This window comes from Quercus robur, chromosome 1 (assembly GCF_932294415.1).
Source record: "Quercus robur chromosome 1, dhQueRobu3.1, whole genome shotgun sequence".
Lineage (NCBI taxonomy): Eukaryota > Viridiplantae > Streptophyta > Magnoliopsida > Fagales > Fagaceae > Quercus > Quercus robur.
Genome location: NC_065534.1, coordinates 3,185,042 through 3,205,669, shown reverse-complemented (window position 1 = coordinate 3,205,669; position 20,628 = coordinate 3,185,042). Strand labels below are relative to the sequence as shown.

General features: G+C 37.1%; 1 protein-coding gene across 1 annotated transcript; it reads right to left on the bottom strand.

Moving 5' to 3' along the window:
• Nucleotides 1-15,362: 15,362 nt before the first annotated feature.
• Nucleotides 15,363-20,269, bottom strand: LOC126716047 (uncharacterized). The gene is given in 9 exon segments (XM_050416956.1): nucleotides 15,363-15,786; nucleotides 16,000-16,071; nucleotides 17,845-17,914; nucleotides 18,093-18,207; nucleotides 18,309-18,366; nucleotides 18,609-18,746; nucleotides 19,052-19,105; nucleotides 19,249-19,343; nucleotides 19,710-20,269. Coding segments are annotated over 9 exon segments (999 nt in total). The 5' UTR covers nucleotides 19,990-20,269; the 3' UTR covers nucleotides 15,363-15,669.
• Nucleotides 20,270-20,628: the final 359 nt, after the last annotated feature.

Here is a 20,628-nt window from a genome sequence, read left to right as displayed (position 1 = left end):
TCCTCATTGGGATCTTGAGATACCTGAGATGATAGACGAGTCCTTTTAGCAACTGGTGTTGCTGGTTCGTCAGCAACAGTATCTTTACCCCTGGAAGATCGACGAGACATCTACAAGAGAACAGGCCAACAGCAAAGAACCAAACAACAATACCCCACAAGATGATTGTCAACAAGGTTCAGTGTGAATAATATTTCAATATATAACCACAAACTGAAGATAGTACAGACCCAACCAAAACTTCCAACAATACACAGATGCACAAACGAATACGTGCATCAAACTTGGTGATAGTCCACCAAGACATATGTAGACAGCACAACTGACAAAACTGTCATTGAGACAGGTTAACATGACCATGATATGCAATAAGATATAGCATTTGAACATTTAGAGCAGATAACATAATTCACTCCATCAGAGACATGAACAAGGGGAAAATATTTCAACATGAAGAAACCAAACATCCACACTGAAGCACGTGGTTGAGAGACATACATTATGTTATCACAACAACTCAGTGACCAAAACCAAACACCAGCATCAATATTCAGGCAAGTGTAATGAGTAAGTCAAATAGACACCAAACCCATTTCAGAAAAGATTCTCAGATTCAATAATAGGCAAAAATCAAAACAATGAAAGACACATTGTGACTGCTCAGCATGAAAACAGGTGAGAACAATATCAAACAAGACACTCCATACCCATTACACATAGAGATAAGTATAACGAATACAATACCAGTCCAAACAGAAACAGAAATATGCAGGAAAAAGAAAAAGAGATTGAGAAAGCAAAACCCATACCTTTTCTTGATGAGTTGGATAAGAAATGAAGCACCAATGAGGTTCTAAAAATGGATTCACGAAGTGTTTGGAAGGAAAAACAGTTTAAAGGGAAGATGAACAGTTACAAAAGTTCGAGGGAAAACTGAAAGAGGTTTAAAAACTGCTCCTGTTTCTGCAAAACACGCGATTTTCGCGACTTGATTAAGTCGCCACATAGTCGCCAGCTCAAGCCGCCAAAGCACTCAAGAACAAAATTTTGAAAAATTTTTCTAAGTGTTTTTCGCGACTGGAAGGTCTACCCGCGAGTGAGTCGCGAGCTGAGCCGCGAAAATCTCTGAGTGAACCTCGCGACTGGGCCTTCCACTCGCGAACAAGTCGCCAAAAATGACCAGCGAAGATGCGACTGAGGCTCGCGACTTGACATACCCGCGACTGAGCCGCCAAAACAGGGCAAAACTGTATTTTTGAAATTTTCAGATTTTTCAAACAAAATACTTTCCAAAAACACCTAAAACACTCAAAAATCTTTTTGTGCTTGAATTAACAAAGATTGAGCATGTGAAAACATATTTTATCAAGTACAATTACACAAATGAATATGGCATTTACTGAACATAAACTTGTGTGTTGTGTGTGGATATCAACAATGAGATAGTCCTTTGTCTAATGTGAAGCTTCAATGATCAATTCAACCAAGGCATACACAATTAGCACTAGATCATGTGACCCATCTCAATTATAGAAATATGTATATATGACCTCCCACACAACTTGATAACATAACATGGAGCTTTTCATTTGACTCCACTTTCAATCATAACATTTGATCATTTTGATCTTTTGAGGCAATCATCTCTCATTGTGAGAGGGATAAATAACATTTCTCTTTGAAGAACAGGCCTTTGGCCTTTTTGAATGAACATTCACTTTTAATATAAGGTCGCTTACCCTTTTTCCTAGTCAAATACTAGAATGTGCGACAGGCTTTTGCAGCTCAATATCTCTTTTCATTTGGAGATTTACATTTGGTGAGCTCTTTTTAGCAAAACAAAAATAAAAAGTGGGAAGATATATAGACACAAGTCTATGCATGTCTCAAGATCAACATAACCATTCACTAGTCATTCATGACAAGTTTGAAGATCTATTTACAACAATCACATAGATTTCAAGATTTTTCCCACAGTGATATGAGTGCATGAAAAACAAGCAATGCTCGAAAATGCACAAAGCCATTAGCACAAAGGTACAAGGCAAAACAAGTTTTGAGACAAAACTCAACAAAGTCAATCAAGCTTTTTGATTTTCTAATTTTTATGTGATTTTTGGATTTTTGACACAAGAAGCAAAAAGATTGATAAAACAGAATTAAGAAATATTCACAAGAAGACAAGCAAACAACCAACATCAAAAACAGCAAAACAAATCAAACAAGCAATGTCGCAAAGCATAGGAAGTATTAATGCATGGACATGTTGTAATGCTTATGCATGAGTACCCTTATTCACCCGCACGTCACTTGCGTTTGGGGTGATTTCCTTATAGGATTGGGTACGAGAGTTAGGGCTTTCAAACCTTCGTGAGAAGCTTTCCAAGCAGTTGGTGAATGCACCAATCATCTTCATCACGTTCATCATTCCGGGATCTCCATTTTGATCTCTAGATTGATCTCCTGCCCAAACTCTCCTATCAATTCTGGGTCCTCCTGACCTTTGAGGAGTTGCACTGTTCTTTGCTCTCAGCTTTTGGCAATTTGGTCGAGTATGCCCTTGAAGTCCGCAATAATGGCACACATAAGTTCCTCTAGGACCTCTTTGTGGTCGTGGACGTGACTTGACACGAGATTCAGACCTGCCCACAGACTGATTGCGATGATTCAGCATCCGTTGGTCCACCACATTCTTCTTCTCCTCCTCCTCGAGCTTCACACCAGTAAGGTCAGCTACAACTGGATCTTTGGCCTTTACAAACTTCAGATGAACTACTGGATTCGGTATATCCCAGTCCGGATTTGTCTGAAAAGCTCTTTTGAGATGATATAACATCATCTAGCTTCTTGGTGGTGACCCTCTTTATTTTAGCATTTGCTTGTACAACCTCATTCTCAAGAAATCTCACTTTTGTGTAAGTTTCGGACAACTCACCATTCAGTGTTTCTATCTCACATTTGGCCTCCCTATATCGAATTAGGAGACTTTTGTAGTCCTCCTCAGCCTTCTTCATTTTTCTCACAGCAGCCTTGGCCACCCTTGTGTATTCACCCGACTTCTCCAAGAGTGAGTTATAATTCTCTTGAAGATTTGCTGTGCTTTCTTCTTCTTCAGCTTCTGATTTTTCAACAATTCCTAGTGATTCATCATCACTATGTTCTCCAAGGTCTCGTACAAGCAAATTCAACTCATCCGAAGAATCAACATGAGCAATAGTCATGAAAGCTGAATAGTTCCCCTCTCCATCACAGCTCTCTTCAGATTCTGAGTCAGACGAATCTGAGTCACTCAAGGTCGTGGCATACACCTTGCCTTTCGATTTCAAATAATTCGGACATTCCTTCTTAAAGTGTCCATGCCCGTTACATTCAAAACAAGTGACACCTTGTGTGGATTGGGATTCTTTTCCATCTTTCTTTTTGAAATCCCTCTTCTCCCTTCCAGAATTTTGGAATTTTCTTTTATCATCAAATTTGCCATTATTTTTGAATTTCAAAAACTTTCTGAAATTTTTGACAAGGTAGGCTACATCTTTGTCAACCACATCTTCTCCCGATGAGTCTTGATCTTCCACCTTCTCATTAATGGTCTTTAGAGCAAGGGATTTACTCTTCCGTTGATTGGACAGCGACATCTCATAAGTCTGCAGAGAACCAACCAGCTCCTGTACCTTGATGTCGTCAAGATCCTTGCTCTCTTCAATGGCTGTCACTTTAGCACGAAAACTTTCCGGCAATGATCGAAGGATCTTCCTTACAATCTTTGAGTCCTCCGTTTTCTCCCCCAAGTTAAACTTACTGACAACCACCTCATTTAGCTTCCCATAGAAAGAGTCAAAAGACTCATCCTCACTCATTTTGAGCTCCTCAAACCGAGTGGTCAGCATTTGTAACTTGGTGTCTTTCACTTTCTTCGTGCCTTCATAAGTTGTTTCCAGAATTTCCCATGCTTCTTTGGCAATGGTAATGTGAGAAATCCTGTGAAATTCATCTGGAGACACACCACAGAAAATAGCATTGAGTGCTTTACTGTTAGCATTAGATGCAGCAAGTGCTGCCTTATCCCATGTGGATTTGGCTGCCTCAGGTTTTGTCCAACCAATTTCTACAGCATCCCAAACGGATTCATCAATAGAACATAGAAAAGCTCTCATACGAACCTTCCAAAAGGCATAATTACTACCATCAAAATATGGAGGTGCATTTAGGGATTGAGACCTATCCATCTCAAAAGGGAGTCAAGGATCACACAATGGTAATGAAACCAAACAGCAGTGTACCCGCTCTGATACCAATTGAAAGTTCAAAAACGTGTACCAATACACTTTTGAACGTTTAGACCCCCATAAATTAACTTAACCAACACAAACAATATGTCAAACAACAAGTGTGCGGAAACTTAACATATGCTATAATGTGAAATAGGTTAAACAACTATCTAAACCATAACAAAATAAAACCACAGCAGATAAAATAAAGGCAAAGATAGAGAGGAAGGAAGATGCAAACACAAAGATAACACCCGATGTGTTATCGAAGAGGAAACCGAAGACCTCGGCGAAAAACCTCTCCGCCGCCCTCCAAGCGGTAATCAATCCACTAGAAAATACAGTTGGGATACAAGGACAGCAATAGACCCTCCAAGCCTAATCTACCCAGTGCACCTAAGCCCTCCAAGCTTCTTGCTCCAACGAGGTTGCGCCGAACCTTTTTCTTTTCTAGCTTCCCGGATTCCGCTACTAGACCATAGCATCAACCAATGAAGATTGGCTCCTTCCTAACTGCTTCCCAGAACTCCAAACGACTGTCTCACAGAGATGATAATGGTGAGAACCAGGTTTGGTATAATGCCTCTCAAGGATTTTGTAAGGTTGAATTTATTCAACCATCTAAGTGGCTTTATTCCGTGCCAAATTTGCTTGTAATTCAGCATTTAGTAACCCTGTATTTAGGTGGGATTGTTGTATGGGTAGTGAGTGAGATAGTGTGAAGATTGCTCAAGAGTGTGCAAGAAAACAGAGTGTCGCGGTTGGGACTCGCGGCTGGACTCGCGGCTTCAACCCGCCAGAATCTGCACACGTGCCAAGCATGCTGGAAGATGAACAGTCATGCTAGCTGGAGCACTACAGGACAAAACAGGACAACTGGCCATACGGTTAACTCGCGACTGGAACTCGCGACTTGGTCAAGCCGCGAGGTCAAGCCGCGAGCCACCCCTGTTTTGGAAAAACCTGACGTTTCGCATTCCTCTTCACTCCAGTATAAATACCCTTTTAACCCACGATTGAGAGAGAGCTTCCAGAGAGAATTTTGAGAGAGAAAACCCTAAAGAAAAACCAGATTGTTTCACCCACAATCTCTACCTTAGAGTCTCATCAAATTCCCTCACTCTCTTCCTCTCCATTGTCAAATCCTTGAGAGGCATTATACCAAACCTGGTTCTCACCATTATCATCTCTGTGAGACAGACGTTTGGAGTTCTGGGAAGCAGTTAGGAAGGAGCCAATCTTCATTGGTTGATGCTACGGTGTAGTAGCGGAATCCGGAAAGCTAGAAAAGAAAAAGGTTCGGCGCAACCTCGTTGGAGCAAGAAGCTTGGAGGGCTTAGGTGCATTGGGTAGATTAGGCTTGGAGGGTCTATTGCTGTCCTTGTATCCCAACTGTATTTTTTAGTGGATTGATTACCGCTTGGAGGGCGGCGGAGAGGTTTTTCGCCGAGGTCTTCGGTTTCCTCTTCGATAACACATCGGGTGTTATCTCTGTGTTTGCATCTTCCTTCCTCTCTATCTCTGCCTTTACATTATCTGCTGTGGTTTATTTTGTTATGGCTTAGATAGTTGTTTAACCAATTTCATATTATAGCATATGTTAAGTTTCCGCACACTAGTTGTTTGACATATTGCTTGTGTTGGTTAAGTTGGTTTTTGGGGGTCTAAACGTTCAAAAGTGTTTCTGTACACGTTTTTGAACTTTCAATTGGTATCAGAGCGGGTACACTTGTTGTGGTTTAAATACCTAAGTGTGATCCTTGACCCCTTGTGTTTATTTGCCATGGATTGTGCTTTGTATGACTCTTTGCATGATTTGGTTGGTGATGAATGTAACATGCCACGTGTTTGTGAAAATGCCTCTATGAGTGTTAATCCTCATAAGTGTGATGACATGTTATTTGAATCTATGGGTGTTGTTGACAAACTCTTCAAGAAAAATGCTAAGAAGTTTCAAAAGAATTTGAGCAAGTTATTTTGTGAAAAGGATGATTTGATTGCTAAGCTCAATGAATCCAACAAATTGGTTGAGAAATATAAAAAACTTGCTGAAATTTCTCTTGAAAAGCTGAAAGAGTTTGAATGTTTGAATATGGACTTGGATGCTAAACTTGTTTTGTCTAACAAACTTGTTGATGATCTTAAATGTGAAAATGAATCTCTTAAGATGCATGCCAAGTGTTTGATTGCTGAACCTATTGTTAAAAAGGATGATAATGTTTGTTGCAATCATGTTGTGGTACCCGATTTTGTGCCTATTGTGTGTTCTACCTTAAAGGACAAATCCGTGTACATTCCTCCACATAAAAGAAATCAAAAGGTGGAGAGAAAGGTTGTTAAGTCAAAGCCTTCGTTTTGGTCTCAACCTAAGGTTTTGGATGGATCTAAGTTTGTTCAAACTTGCCACCATTGTGGTGTGATTGGTCATATAAGACCTCAATGTCATAAGTTGAAGAGGGAACAAAACCATGTTGCTAGATCCATTCCCAAAAAGCCTAGTGGACCTAAACACATTGTTTGTCATCATTGTGGTGCCTTTGGTCATCTAAGACCTCATTGTTCTAAGTTTCATGCTCTTAAAAGAATCAAAAGAAAAGAAAAACTTGAGCTTTTTGGAAGTTGTGCTAAAAAGAGTAAACCGGTTTTAAGTGAAAATAGCATGTTGTTAAAGAAAATGTTTAATGCTCTTAACTCCTTGACTATGTGCATCTCCGGTTCTCATTCTTCCAACCCTCGTCTCACTTCTCTTGAGACACTCATTCCAAACAATCGTTCCGTTTGGATGAGGAAGGGTTCCTATGGTTGAGTTTTTGCTCTTTTGGTCCTTGATCTAATTCTTTCGATCTTTGTAGGACCCTTCATGCATTAAATGTCATATCTTCATGCATTTTGTGCATCTTGCATTCATTTATATGCATTGTTTTGTTTTTGATCTTACTTTTATATTTCTATTTTGTGTGAGTAAAAAATCCAAAACCACATAAAAAGTGAAAAATTCAAAAAGTTTGATCGTATATGTTTGAGCACATATCACATGTGAGTTTGGCCTTGTACCTTTGTACAAATGGCTTTGTGCATTTTCGAGCTTAGCTTGTTATTTTTGCACTTATATCTTTGTGGGAAAAATCTGGACATCTTTGTGTGATTGTTGTAAATCGATCTTCAAGCTTGTCATGAATGATTAGTCAATAGTCATGTTGGTTTTGATACTTGCGTAGACTTGTGCTTATATCTCTTCCCACTCTTTTATTTTTATTGCTTAAAGAGCTCAATAAATGTAAATCTCAAAATGAAAAGAGATAATGAGCTGCAAAAGCCGTCGCAAATACTAGTATTCGACTAGGAAAAAGGGAAAGCGACTTATATGAAAATGTATGATGCCCAAAAAGCCAAAGGCTTGTTCATCAAATTGAAATATCAAAAATTTCAGGCATCAATCTCAAAAATGAGATGTATTGCTCAAAATGAGTTGTATTGATTCAAAATGATCAAATGTTATGAATTGTAAGAAGCCAAATAAAAAGCTTCAATCTTATGTAATCATTTTCTTGTGGGAGGTCATATATGTTCACTTCTATAATTGAGATATACCACTTGACTTAGTACTAGTTGTGTATGACTTGATTGAATTGATCATTGAAGCTTCATTCTAGACTAAGGACTATTCCACATTTGATACACACACATAACACACTTGCCTTATGTTCAATGAATGTCTTATTCATTTGTTAGATTGTACTTGTCTAAATGTGATGTGTGTGTGCTCAATCATATATGGTTCAATCCAAAAAGATTTTTGATCATTTTATATGTTTTTGGAAGTGATTTTTATCACTCTTTGAGTTTATATTTAGTGCTTACTTTGTTTTTCAATGTTTAAACATGTTCTGGTTTGAAAAACAAGTGTCAGATTTTTTGGCCACTCATTTTGGCTACTCGCGTGAGCTGCCAGCAAGCTGCCAGTTTTGGCTGGTCGGTTTGGCGGCTTGCAAGCCGCGAGCCTAAGCCGCGAGTTCAGACAGAGAGGTTTTGCGGCTCACTCGCGACTTGGCTCGCGACTCGCCAGTCGCGAGTCACCCAGAATCAGCTTTTTAAAGAGCTTTTTCGTGGGAAACTTGTTTTAAACCTCTCCCATCCTCTCTAAAACCCCTCTTTCAATATTTTTACATCAAAACCCAACCAATTTGAATGGTTTTTCAATCCATTAACATCTCTAAGGTAATTATAAACTCTTTTCATTTATTTTGATCCTTAGATTATGTTTTGGAGAGTTTTGTGCTCTTGGTTGGGATTTTCATCATAGGGGTTGGGAAAACTTATTTTTTTTGTCAATTTTCTTCATGGGTTTGGTTTCTTTTGTTGATATGCATTGGATGTTGGCCCCTTGTGGCAGTAAGAACATGTATTAAGGGTGGTTTTCATGTTGTTCATGCATTGTTTCACATTTTTGTTTATAGTGTGCATGCTAGGTGTTTGATAAAATGCCTCTTAGACATTTTCTCGCTTGTTTGGACTCCGATGAGTACCAAAATTTGGGGTTTCTCATGTTTCCTCATTAGGAACATGTTTGGTTCATTGGTTGTGTATTTTAACACACTTTACCCCACATGTGCATTTTTCATGCATTGATCATGCATTGCACTTAGCCACCTCTTGCACACACCTTTGCTACCCTTGTCATGCATTGGTCTTGACCTTGCTGTTTCATCCTAGCATGTCATGCTTACCTTATGCTTTGTAGCATGTTACTTTGTCTTTGGTTTGAGCTTCATTTTCTCATTCATCTTGCACCCCTCATGCATCATTAGCATTGTTCATACCTTCATCTCTTGCCCTCGTTTCTTCTTGACCCTTTGTCTATTCCTGACAAAAAGGGGGAGAGTATACTCTAGAGAATGTTTCGGAGTATTTTCTCATTTCTATATGACTCTTGTGCACATCCTTAGGGTGCACATCCTTAGGGGGAGAAATTCTATTTCTCATGCACATTTGTAGGGGGAGAGATATTCCATAGGGGAGATGCATATACCAAGGGGGAGAAGACATTGTGTTAACTAGAAAACCTTGTTCTATTTGTTTTCTTGTTGGCTTTATGGTGCTTTGAGTTATGCTTTGTTGTTCTCATTGCATCATGTTTGTGCTTTGGACATGCATATATCCCTATGCTATTATGCTTCATTGAATGCATGTTCAGATGATCATTTGCTTTGCTATGTGATCATTATAGCCATTTCTATACTTGTTATATTATACTTGTTCTTTATTACTTGTTTTACCTTGAGGGTCTAATGTGTTTTGTGCAAGTGTTTCAGGGTACAAGTATATATATGTTCCAAGTGCATCACAGCTTCTCATCACTTTGAAGGGGAGAAATTTTAAGCACTTTTAGTTTATATTGTTTAAGTTTTTATTCAATATAATGTGTCTGTACCCATGTGCTTTTGTAAGCTTTTAGGGTTTATGTTTTATGCATAGTTTGTAGGCTTTATGGTATGTACCATGCTTAAGTGCAGCCTTTATGCTATGTTGAAATCAGTACCTTAATCTAAATGTTCTACATTTTGGTTTATGTACTGTCACTCTTGTGCCCTTGTAGGATTGTTCCTAGATGCATATGCCATGTGAGCTATGCATTGGTTGAGTGTTGAACATACAAGTGTCTTGCTTTGTGCTTGTTAACTTGTATGTCCTTGTGTTCATTCCAAGTGTGAATGAACACTGTGATCACTACCTTGTGGTGTTCACTTGGTTGATCAAGCCATGGTTTGTTTATTAACTCCATCTTTGCTTGATCTCATATTGCCTGTTTCATATGCATTTATAATTTTCTGCTTACAATGATCATGGTGTATTGTTGTGTTTCAGGAGTTTATGTTCATATGATTCAAGTGCTTCACAGCTTCTAGAGTTAGGTGTGAGTGAGTTTTGATCAACTGTTCCAAACTCACATGTTAAGTCTAGAGTCTGTTTTAGGGTTTTGTCACGGAATAGCCAAAGGGGGAGATTGTAAGGTTGAATTTATTCAACCATCTAAGTGGCTTTATTCCGTGTCAAATTTGCTTGTAATTCAGCATTTAGTAACCCTGTATTTAGGTGGGATTGTTGTAAGGGTAGTGAGTGAGATAGTGTGAAGATTGCTCAAGAGTGTGCAAGAAAACAGAGTGTCGCGGCTGGGACTCGCGGCTGGACTCGCGGCTTCAACCCGCCAGAATCTGCACACGTGCCAAGCATGCTGGAAGATGAACAGTCATGCTAGCTGGAGCACTACAGGACAAAACAGGACAACTGGCCATACGGTTAACTCGCGACTGGAACTCGCGACTTGGTCAAGCCGCGAGGTCAAGCCGCGAGCCACCCCTGTTTTGGAAAAACCTGACGTTTCGCATTCCTCTTCACTCCAGTATAAATACCCTTTTAACCCACGATTGAGAGAGAGCTTCCAGAGAGAATTTTGAGAGAGAAAACCCTAAAGAAAAACCAGATTGTTTCACCCACAATCTCTACCTTAGAGTCTCATCAAATTCCCTCACTCTCTTCCTCTCCATTGTCAAATCCTTGAGAGGCATTATACCAAACCTGGTTCTCACCATTACCATCTCTGTGAGACAGACGTTTGGAGTTCTGGGAAGCAGTTAGGAAGGAGCCAATCTTCATTGGTTGATGCTACGGTGTAGTAGCGGAATCCGGAAAGCTAGAAAAGAAAAAGGTTCGGCGCAACCTCGTTGGAGCAAGAAGCTTGGAGGGCTTAGGTGCATTGGGTAAATTAGGCTTGGAGGGTCTATTGCTGTCCTTGTATCCCAACTGTATTTTCTAGTGGATTGATTACCGCTTGGAGGGCGGCGGAGAGGTTTTTCGCCGAGGTCTTCGGTTTCCTCTTCGATAACACATCGGGTGTTATCTCTGTGTTTGCATCTTCCTTCCTCTCTATCTCTGCCTTTACATTATCTGCTGTGGTTTATTTTGTTATGGCTTAGATAGTTGTTTAACCAATTTCATATTATAGCATATGTTAAGTTTCCGCACACTAGTTGTTTGACATATTGCTTGTGTTGGTTAAGTTGGTTTTTGGGGGTCTAAACGTTCAAAAGTGTTTCTGTACACGTTTTTGAACTTTCAGATTTGACAATGGAGAGGAAGAGAGTAAGGGAATTTGAAGAGATTCTAAGGTATAGATTGTGGATGAAACAATCTGGTTTTTCTTTAGGGTTTCTCTCTTAAAATTCTCTCTGGAAGCTCTCTTTCAATCGTGGGTTAAAGGGGTATTTATACTGGAGTGGAGAGGAATGTGAAACGTCAGGTTTTAGCAAAACAGGGGTGGCTCGCGGCTTGACCTCGCGGCTTGACCAAGTCGCGAGATCCAGTCGCGAGTTAACCGTATGGCCAGTTGTTCTGTTTTGTCCTGTAGTGCTCCAGCTAGCATGATTGTTCATCTTCCAGCATGCTTGGCACGTGTGCAGCTTCTGGCGGCTTGCAGCCGCGAGTCCACCCGCGAGTCCCAGCCGCGACACTCTGTTTTCTTGCACACTCTTGAGCAATCTTCACTCTATCTCACTCACTACCCTTACAACAAACCCACCTAAATACAGGGTTACTAAATGCTGAATTACAAGCAAATTTGGCACGGAATAAAGCCAATTAGATGGTTGAATAAATTCAACCTTACACATTAGATAGTATAGTATTGATTATCATGAAATTTTGTGTGCATGTTAAGAAAAAAAAATTTTGCAATCTAATAATGGATTTTAAAAAGTATATAAAAAAATAAAACAAAAAGATATCTATTTTTTTTTTAGAATAAGAAAAAAAAATCTAATAAAAAGTTATTAAATGATATAACATTAACAAAAAATTTATATAATCTTATAAGATATCAAATTAATTTTTTTTTAAATTTTTTTGATAATATAAATAGTTCATTTTGTCATTTAAATCCGTCTTATAGAAGATTTCTAAGAATACAAAGATTAATGAGTCTAGATTTCAATGTTTATAAATGAACTTAACATAATCTCGATTGCTATCAAGTAAGCCAATATCAGTTTCTTTAGTGCCCAGCAGATTTCATATAAGTTGCAGTTGCTTTAACAAACACCATTAAAATTTTATACTGATACAAATCAAATAGGAAAATAGATCAAAAAGCAGACTTGAATGTTAAAGACTACCTGGAAGGAGGAGTTTTGAGCATAGCTGTTTGTATAAGAAAACAGAGAGCTAGGAAATAGAGAAGCTAAAGAGAGAATCAAGATTGAAGAAACTTTCTAATACTAGCATTAATTAACAAAACTGAATGTACTTAAGGTTTATATAACAGAACTGGTACAGGAATGAAATAACTATCTCCTAACTAACTCCACACTATACGGATCCAATACCTACAACCAATCACTACATTACACGTGTTTATACATAGCTTCTACTTGATCTATGCCTAAACTACAGGTCGTATCTGCTGTAACAGTCGTTTAGCAAACTCATCCACAAGTCTTCCAATGCTCTGCCTCTCTGCCTGAGCTAATGTCTTCAAACATTCTTCAACAAACTCAGCTTGAATTGCTTACATCTGACTTCTCCTTATGCTTCTTAATCTTATCTGTACAGTCAACTGAACTTTGACAGTTTGGACCCAGACCTCCATTCATGGTTCACGCAATATATTGGTGTCTGAGAAATGTGTTCACCAAGAAATTATCTCTTCAATTTTATAGAAGAAAAATTCAATTCTTCGGTTGACATTTCCCCTTCTAAAGCCAACGTTTCTTACTTCCTCGTTTAGATTCTTTTAGCTTTAAGAATTTATTATTTTTAGCGCTCCAATGATATTAAAGACTACAATAGTAGGTTTGGTTGAGTCTGCTTTTGTTTGCCACTACATGTGTTCCCTGATTAAGTATTCTTTGCCTTTAATCACAGTAGGGACGAAAATCAGGATTTGATCTTTGCCTCTTCGGGGATCCAAACATAAATAAAATTTGTTGGGTCATTTCAAAAAAAAGAATAAACTAAAATTCAAATTTGTTTATAATAAAACTAATGCCTATTCAGTATATAAAAAATAAAAAATAAAAAATTTAATACATTTCAACTCAACAAGACTTTATTATAAGAAAAATACTAAAGTCATTACAAATTTTATTACATGCTACTTATAAACTGATGTGGTAATGTATATGATCGGTGAATTTTGAACACCTATTATTGACAATATTCATATTCATTACATAGTTACAATAGAAATTAGAAGAGTTAGTTTTCACTTATAAACCAATTCACCCACTATTGATTTTTAAGTCTTTATTAGCAATTGATCAATGAAAATTCAATTTATAAAAAACAAAAGGAACAAAATGGAGTTTATGAAAGAATGAAACAGATAAATCATAAATGCGTAGCACGCCCAAAGGAGGTTATTTGGGCATGCTAGCATGCCCATTGGCATGCTTGTGTGCATGCTGCTTAGGCCATGGCAATCCAACATGGGCACACAGCCAAAAGCCACGGCATACGCCCGTGCACGCTACCTAGGCCATGACAACCCAACGTGGGCATGCAGCCAAAGGCCATGGCATGCTTGTGCATGATGCCTAGGCCATAGCAACCCAATATGGGCATGCACCCAAGGCCATGGCAGAATAGAATAAAATCAAATATGCATACCAACCTTCAATTTATATTTTTTAAAATATGGATAAAATTGATAGTCCCCAACTCTGCTTCATTAAAATAATGAGGGTTTTTCTCGAATGAATGATTATCATTAAAATAATGAGTCTTTTTCTTAATGAATGATTATCATTAAAATAATGAAGGTTTTTTTCGAATGAATAATTAAAAGGATCTTTCTCAAAAGAATGATTAGAAGGGAATAGAATAAAGCTATACCATGTATATAACCACTGGCTTGTACATATTCACATGGTGTCCATGTGAATATAAAAGAACTTCTCTTGAACTTAAATAGTTTTTCACTAAGTTTAGGTCTTAGTACAATATAGAGCTGAGCTTAATTGCATATATTATTACTTCCCTCAATTCCTTCATGGATGGAAGACATATGGGCAAGTTAAATTGTTCACTTTTTTCTTGCTGGTTAGCCCCTGCAAAATATAAAAAGTTCATTAGATAGTGAGCTGATTTATCTTATTGCATGTCCAGCTTCAACACCCTAAGTTTCACTTGTGAAATCTGGTTGAATATTGGTTTCTATACAAATAAGAGACCAGGGTTTGAATCCTATTTTCACTAATGTGGAACAAATTTTGTCGATTAAAATATTCCTAACTCACAAAAATGATTATCATTTGCATCTTATTAGTTTTCCTAACCTTCCACATCTGATAACTATTCAATAATTTTGTTGAAAATGCATTAGTTGATTAATAACTTTTTTATAAAAAAAAATAAAAAATAAAAAAAAAACTTTCAAAAGAAGATTGAACTAAAAAAGTAATAATTAAAAAAAAAAAAAAAGAACCAAAAACAATTTAGTGTTATTATAATATAGGCAATAATTTCCTTCAATAATGTCAATCAGTAATTATCATTAAATGCATATTAAGTAATAGATGTTATGAAAAGAGACATATTTATTGTGCTAACATGACAGGTATGATGATGTAATCTCATTTTACTGATGTGGCTTATTTTTATTGGCCAGGAATACAAGGTCATCAACAAGACTACCTAAGAATTTCCATATCTGAAGATAGTCAAACCATCATCTTGGAGCTCCTGGCATGATGGGTATTTAGGCCCGGTCCACATCTTTGTACTTTTTAGGATGATAGGCAAATTATGTTATCTTCCTCTAATGACAATCAGATTTAATCATGTGGTTCAACTGCATAATTGATCTTGGTAAATTTAAGGTCCAACACCTAAGTTTTACTCATTTCTTTTACACCTATATTTTGGATTTTACAAGAGGAAGAGAAGATTCAAAGTAACAACCTCCGTTTCATAGGACATAGTCCCAATGAATTCTGTTACAGTTGGGATGCAATGTGAAGAGTAATACTAATATAGCCAAACAAAAATAAGATACTGTCATTCAGTAGAGAAGACCACTGGTAGAGTAATACAAGATAAAAGTGTCATGAAATTTTTAAATGAATACTCGGCAAATACAAAATCAGAGGCTTTCCACAGAAACCACTCAAGCATTTGAAAGAACACCAACTAGTAACCATGAACAATATTCATCTATGTGCAACTCCCAACACAATGCAGCAATGCACTGTTTTCTGTTGTCCATTTGACTTGGACAAAAAATTATCTCATATTTTTCTTTAAATATTTTATCCCTATACTATTTACAAATGATACAACACAAAATAAATCAGGACTGACCAAAAAAAAAACACCAGCATGATACCCACAAGTTACATGATTCAACTTCTCAAGGTTTATGCCGTGCATAGATTGATGTACGGACAGCTTGGTGAGAAGAAAGAGCTTTCCCATTAACAAGAACTTGTTCCAAGAAATCTATACGAATTGACTTGAACTGGTAGTGCTGTTCCAATATACACAAAAATAAAACGAGACTCAGGAATAAGAATGGTCTCGTTATTTAACTTAGACGCATCAATTAAAGGAATAAGCATATTTTTATAGTTACCCTTAAATAATACAATATTTCACGAAAAAGAATGTATCAAAGCAAGTTAGTTTTTATATCTATGAATCAAAAGGCATGAAATGTCGAGAAGATTACACAAGAATGTACCTTTTCCTTCCAAGGAAAATCAAAATGACGGTAATAAGGTTCCAATAAAGTTGGCTGATCTCCTTCTTTGATCTGTGAGGACAAGGGACAGTTCTAATATTACTTGAACAAATGAAAGACAAAAAGAAGAAAACAACTGTTTGCAAATTAAATGCAAGGTTGAGAACAAATCAATATATTTAATTTTTATGAATGATCACTTGATCCTTTATTGACCTTATCCATGACCTCAGTATTTACAGGTGGAAGAAACAGGAAGCCAGAGCTTGAGAATGAAGTCATTAGAAAACTATTCGCTGAACCACACAAGAGTGCAAATGTGACTTCAAGCACACACATGCTCATGCACTCTTGGAATCCAGGATTATGGAATCTCTTTTTCCAGTAGAAAAGCCTCAAAACCAAGACATATTTCATGATGTGGAATGGTGTTGAGAGAAAATACCACAGTAGTCTTAACCATTACATGGCCAGATTTGGCTGGTATAGCTGGAACATGAAGGTTTATCAAATAGTGAATCAAGAAACTAAATATTTATCCAGGAGTGAAAGTCACCCCATTGAGTTAGTATTCCAATCATCATCATCATCATTATAAGTAGTAGCAGCAGCATAGTCCTAGAAGTAGTAAAGTTAACTGGCCATTAATGCCAATACAAGTCAATTTTTGGGACCAAGACTTTCTTTTTGTGATTGATAAGTTACACACATCCAAATGGTTTTGAACCCACAACCTTAACCTCCACTCATTCTTGAAAATCGAAAAAATTAAGACAGACTACAATAAAAACAAAGAAAAAAGAGGACTAAAAAATCTTTTTTTGGTGTGTGTGGTAGCTGTCATGTCTCCACCATGTCTTCAACTACCAATAGAATTTGGGCAATTCTAGCCAATTCCTGCCATTTTGGACGAAAACTCTGTTTCAACTACCAATAGGATTTGAGCTTTTTTTTTTTTTTTTTTTTTTTTTGGGAACTTCAGGTTTTTGATAATTTCTTCCTCCCTCAAATCAGACCTTTTGGCCTCTCATTTCTGGCACTCTCACTCTCATCTCTCATGAACTCACCAACTTGGGCCCTCAGCACTCATCACAGTAAGTGACAAGTCACAATATCGAGTCTCAGCACTTGGCAAGCACAGCTCTCCCTCACTCTGGCAAGCTCATCCACTCCCAACAAGATACATTAGCCTGAGCTTCTTGATGGAGAAAACTTGGATTGGGGAAGTATCATGATGATGATAATGTCTTGACTAAGGGTCCTGAATTTGATCCTTAATTTTATGTTGATAATAAGTCATACTATTTACTTGAATGTCTTTCCATTGGATTTATCAATTATGTATGAGATTTTATGAACCTTGTGATATTTTTTTTTCATGTTATCAACTTTTTATTTTAGTTAATGCCTTAATGGCATGGCATGAACCATGTAATTACTAAATTTTTTCATGAGTATTTACTTTATATATACAAGTATACGAAATATATATATATAGCAGTAATCCAAAACAGAACACCAATACTGATATATTTTGTTCTAGTGGCCAGTCCAAAACAGTATTCAAAACTTCAGTCTGAATTCGACATGGACACACTGATGATTTTTCTGTGTCCATGCTTCCTAAGTGGGAAGAATAACTCAAGCGTAGACTGAAAGCAACCTCAATGATCTATTTCATAGATAGAGAAGTTCTTTCCACCAGATTATATGGAATAAACTCGTAAGATAAAAGGGTGCGTGCTTCATACCCCAACAGCACCCCCCCCCCCCCCCCCCCCCGCCCCCCACAAAAAAAAGAAGCCCTTCTCCAAGGGAAAAAAGAACCAAAACAGTCAATCTTACCGTGTCACTGTGAATACCATATACTGATAGAATGAAGCATATTTGATTTGAATCACATAACAGATAGTATCTGCAAAAAAAAAAAAAATTGTGGAGAGAGAATCATTTATCAACCACTAGACAATTCAAAATTTAGAGTTTTATTATAAGCAATAGAAAATCTAAGACAAGTGTAGCAGAACCTTACATGAAATATTATAATATCCAAATTAACAAACTAAGATAGAGTCGTCAAGCAGAAGACTTACAGGGGAGCAACATTATCATGCTTAATGAAGAACAGAACTTTTCCAACTACAGCTACTGCTTTGTTCAGACCATCTAACAGAAGATCTGTAGTGGCTCTTTTGTATAAGGAATTCACTTTCAAAAGAACATGCAAAGTAATAAAAAAGATATCAGGCTCATTCAAGTCCACAATCAACCACAAACTCATATACATGGAGAAGTTAGAGGTATATTACAATTAACAGCAGCCAGTGATGATGATAAAGATGCAAGTCGTTTAGATCTAGCATGTCCCTGAAAGAAAAATCTTGTAAGTTCCAGCTGTATCTTTATAAATGGATATTTTACGCATCTTTTTTCTTTTCTTTGGATAGGTAATTTATTTTGCGGATACTATAATGACTTCAGAATGACAACAATGTTAAAAACAACAATATAGACTTCAAAATCTTCTTGACTAAAAAAGATAAAATCATGGCTGTGCAGACTTAATAAATAAAACAAAAGACTAAAAACCCACTAGGGAGATGAATTACCCTGAACATATTCTCCAACTTGTCAAGAAGATTAACCATCTTTTGAACCTCCACTGTAGCGTTGGGACCAGGATCCTTTAAAGCAGCAGCTTTGAATCCACTTAGGGCACTCTCATAGTTCTCTATATATTTGTTTACCTAAAAACAGAAGTTCCACCATATATGTACAGAACATATAAGTGATTGAACGGTGAATAGCCAGCAACAACATATTTATGCTCTTCATGTTGATAGAGAAAGTAATGGGGCATAAAAGAGCATGACCTTGAATACAAAAAGGACATGAAGTCCTCACAAACAACAACAACAAAGTCTTATTCCCAAAATTTGGGGTCAGCTATGGATCCTCAGTCACATGAAGACTTTTTCTCCAACATGAAGTCCTCACCAACATGACTCAGAATACAGAGAGAGAGAGAGAGAGAGAGAGAGTTGAAACTTACAGCAGCACAGTTAAAATAGAGATCTGGATTGGACTTCATTCTATCATCTTTCTCCTGACATAATATAAGAAATGACAACAAACCCTTTATATAATAGAATATGAGAGAAAATTCAACATGCTTGGCAAACCATAATCATGAGAAAATTATCTTTAACCCGAAAATTCCTAGGGAAAGTTCTTACGCTGCAGACTTACAGCATTTTGGTATGCTTTTGAAGACTGCTGAAGTTTGCTGTGATCCCAAGCTCCAGTCACAAAGAAGCTTGTAAGGCATGCATTTCCAAGGTTGTCTATCAATAAAATTAACCATATTACAGGATATAGAAAAAGAAGCAGATGGAATGAGTAAGCATTCTGTCAGATGTTCAAGAAAACTTAGTAACTAGAAAATAATAACAGCAGCTTAATGTAGAAAGAGACATCATATTTGTGCACTTCTGTCCCAGAACTAATATATATGCATGTGCAGCATGATGAGCAATTTTTCAGCTATATTACAATGAAGCTAGCCAGAACAAAGATGACCAAAAATCACAAGTAAATTATATGTTTTAAGTCAATACCACATTGTCATGTGTATTGCAATGTGTCACATGTATATCACATTTATATGAAGTCTTTATATTGTGATAATGGTAGCATTAAAAAATTCTTACACCAAGAATTCCCATCCTTGACATCCAAAGTAATAGCTTCCTTAGCATGTTGAATGCTTTCCTCGACAAGTTCTGCCTCATTCTCAGTTCCTACAAAAGGGGTAATTATAAAAATAAGGTTTCTCTTCTGACTTGTACACTTAAAAAATAGAAATTTCTATCCAATTTATCCCATTAATAGCTCTCTTTTTCCTTTCTGTGCAAGTGCTGGATTCAACTTAACCTGGAACATGGAACAGCCAAGTTTGAAAAAAAACTCAACTGGAGCACTACAAGACATGGCATTGTTGAAACTCACAATTTCTTCTCACTTACAGCTTTCGAGAGATGATCCTCTGCTTCCTTCCGATGGTCTGGAAATACATCCAATATCTTTCCTCTCAGATATTCATATGTTGCATGCTGCAAGGGTGATTTTCTTTGTTCTACCCAAGGACACATAATTTTTCATATAGAACTAAATGAGACAAATACAGATGTTAGCAAATAATAAAAATTTCCAAAGGCCTCATGGCCTAGTGGTGCCTCCAGCTCATCCCTATAGGGGTGAGCCTGACTTCCCCTAGGCCCTAGCCAAAATAATAATAATAATAATAATACCAGTACTAGTACTAGTAATAGTAATAACTAATAACATTGACAATCATTTAAGTTTTCACCAAACTATAGTCAGCTGTATCATAGGCACAAGCAATGTAGAGTGCCATCCATGTATGGATGTACTGCATATGATCATTTAGAAGTTAACCACATACAAAATTACAAACGCCTATGTATCTGGTTGCCATATATTTGAAATGCAATTATTTGGTTCACTTATCTCCATACAGCCAAATAATTATATGCCAGTCACCATAGCAAGGCAACATCAAGCAAAATTCCTCAAGTTAAATGTAAAAAATTACCTTAAATTCATACA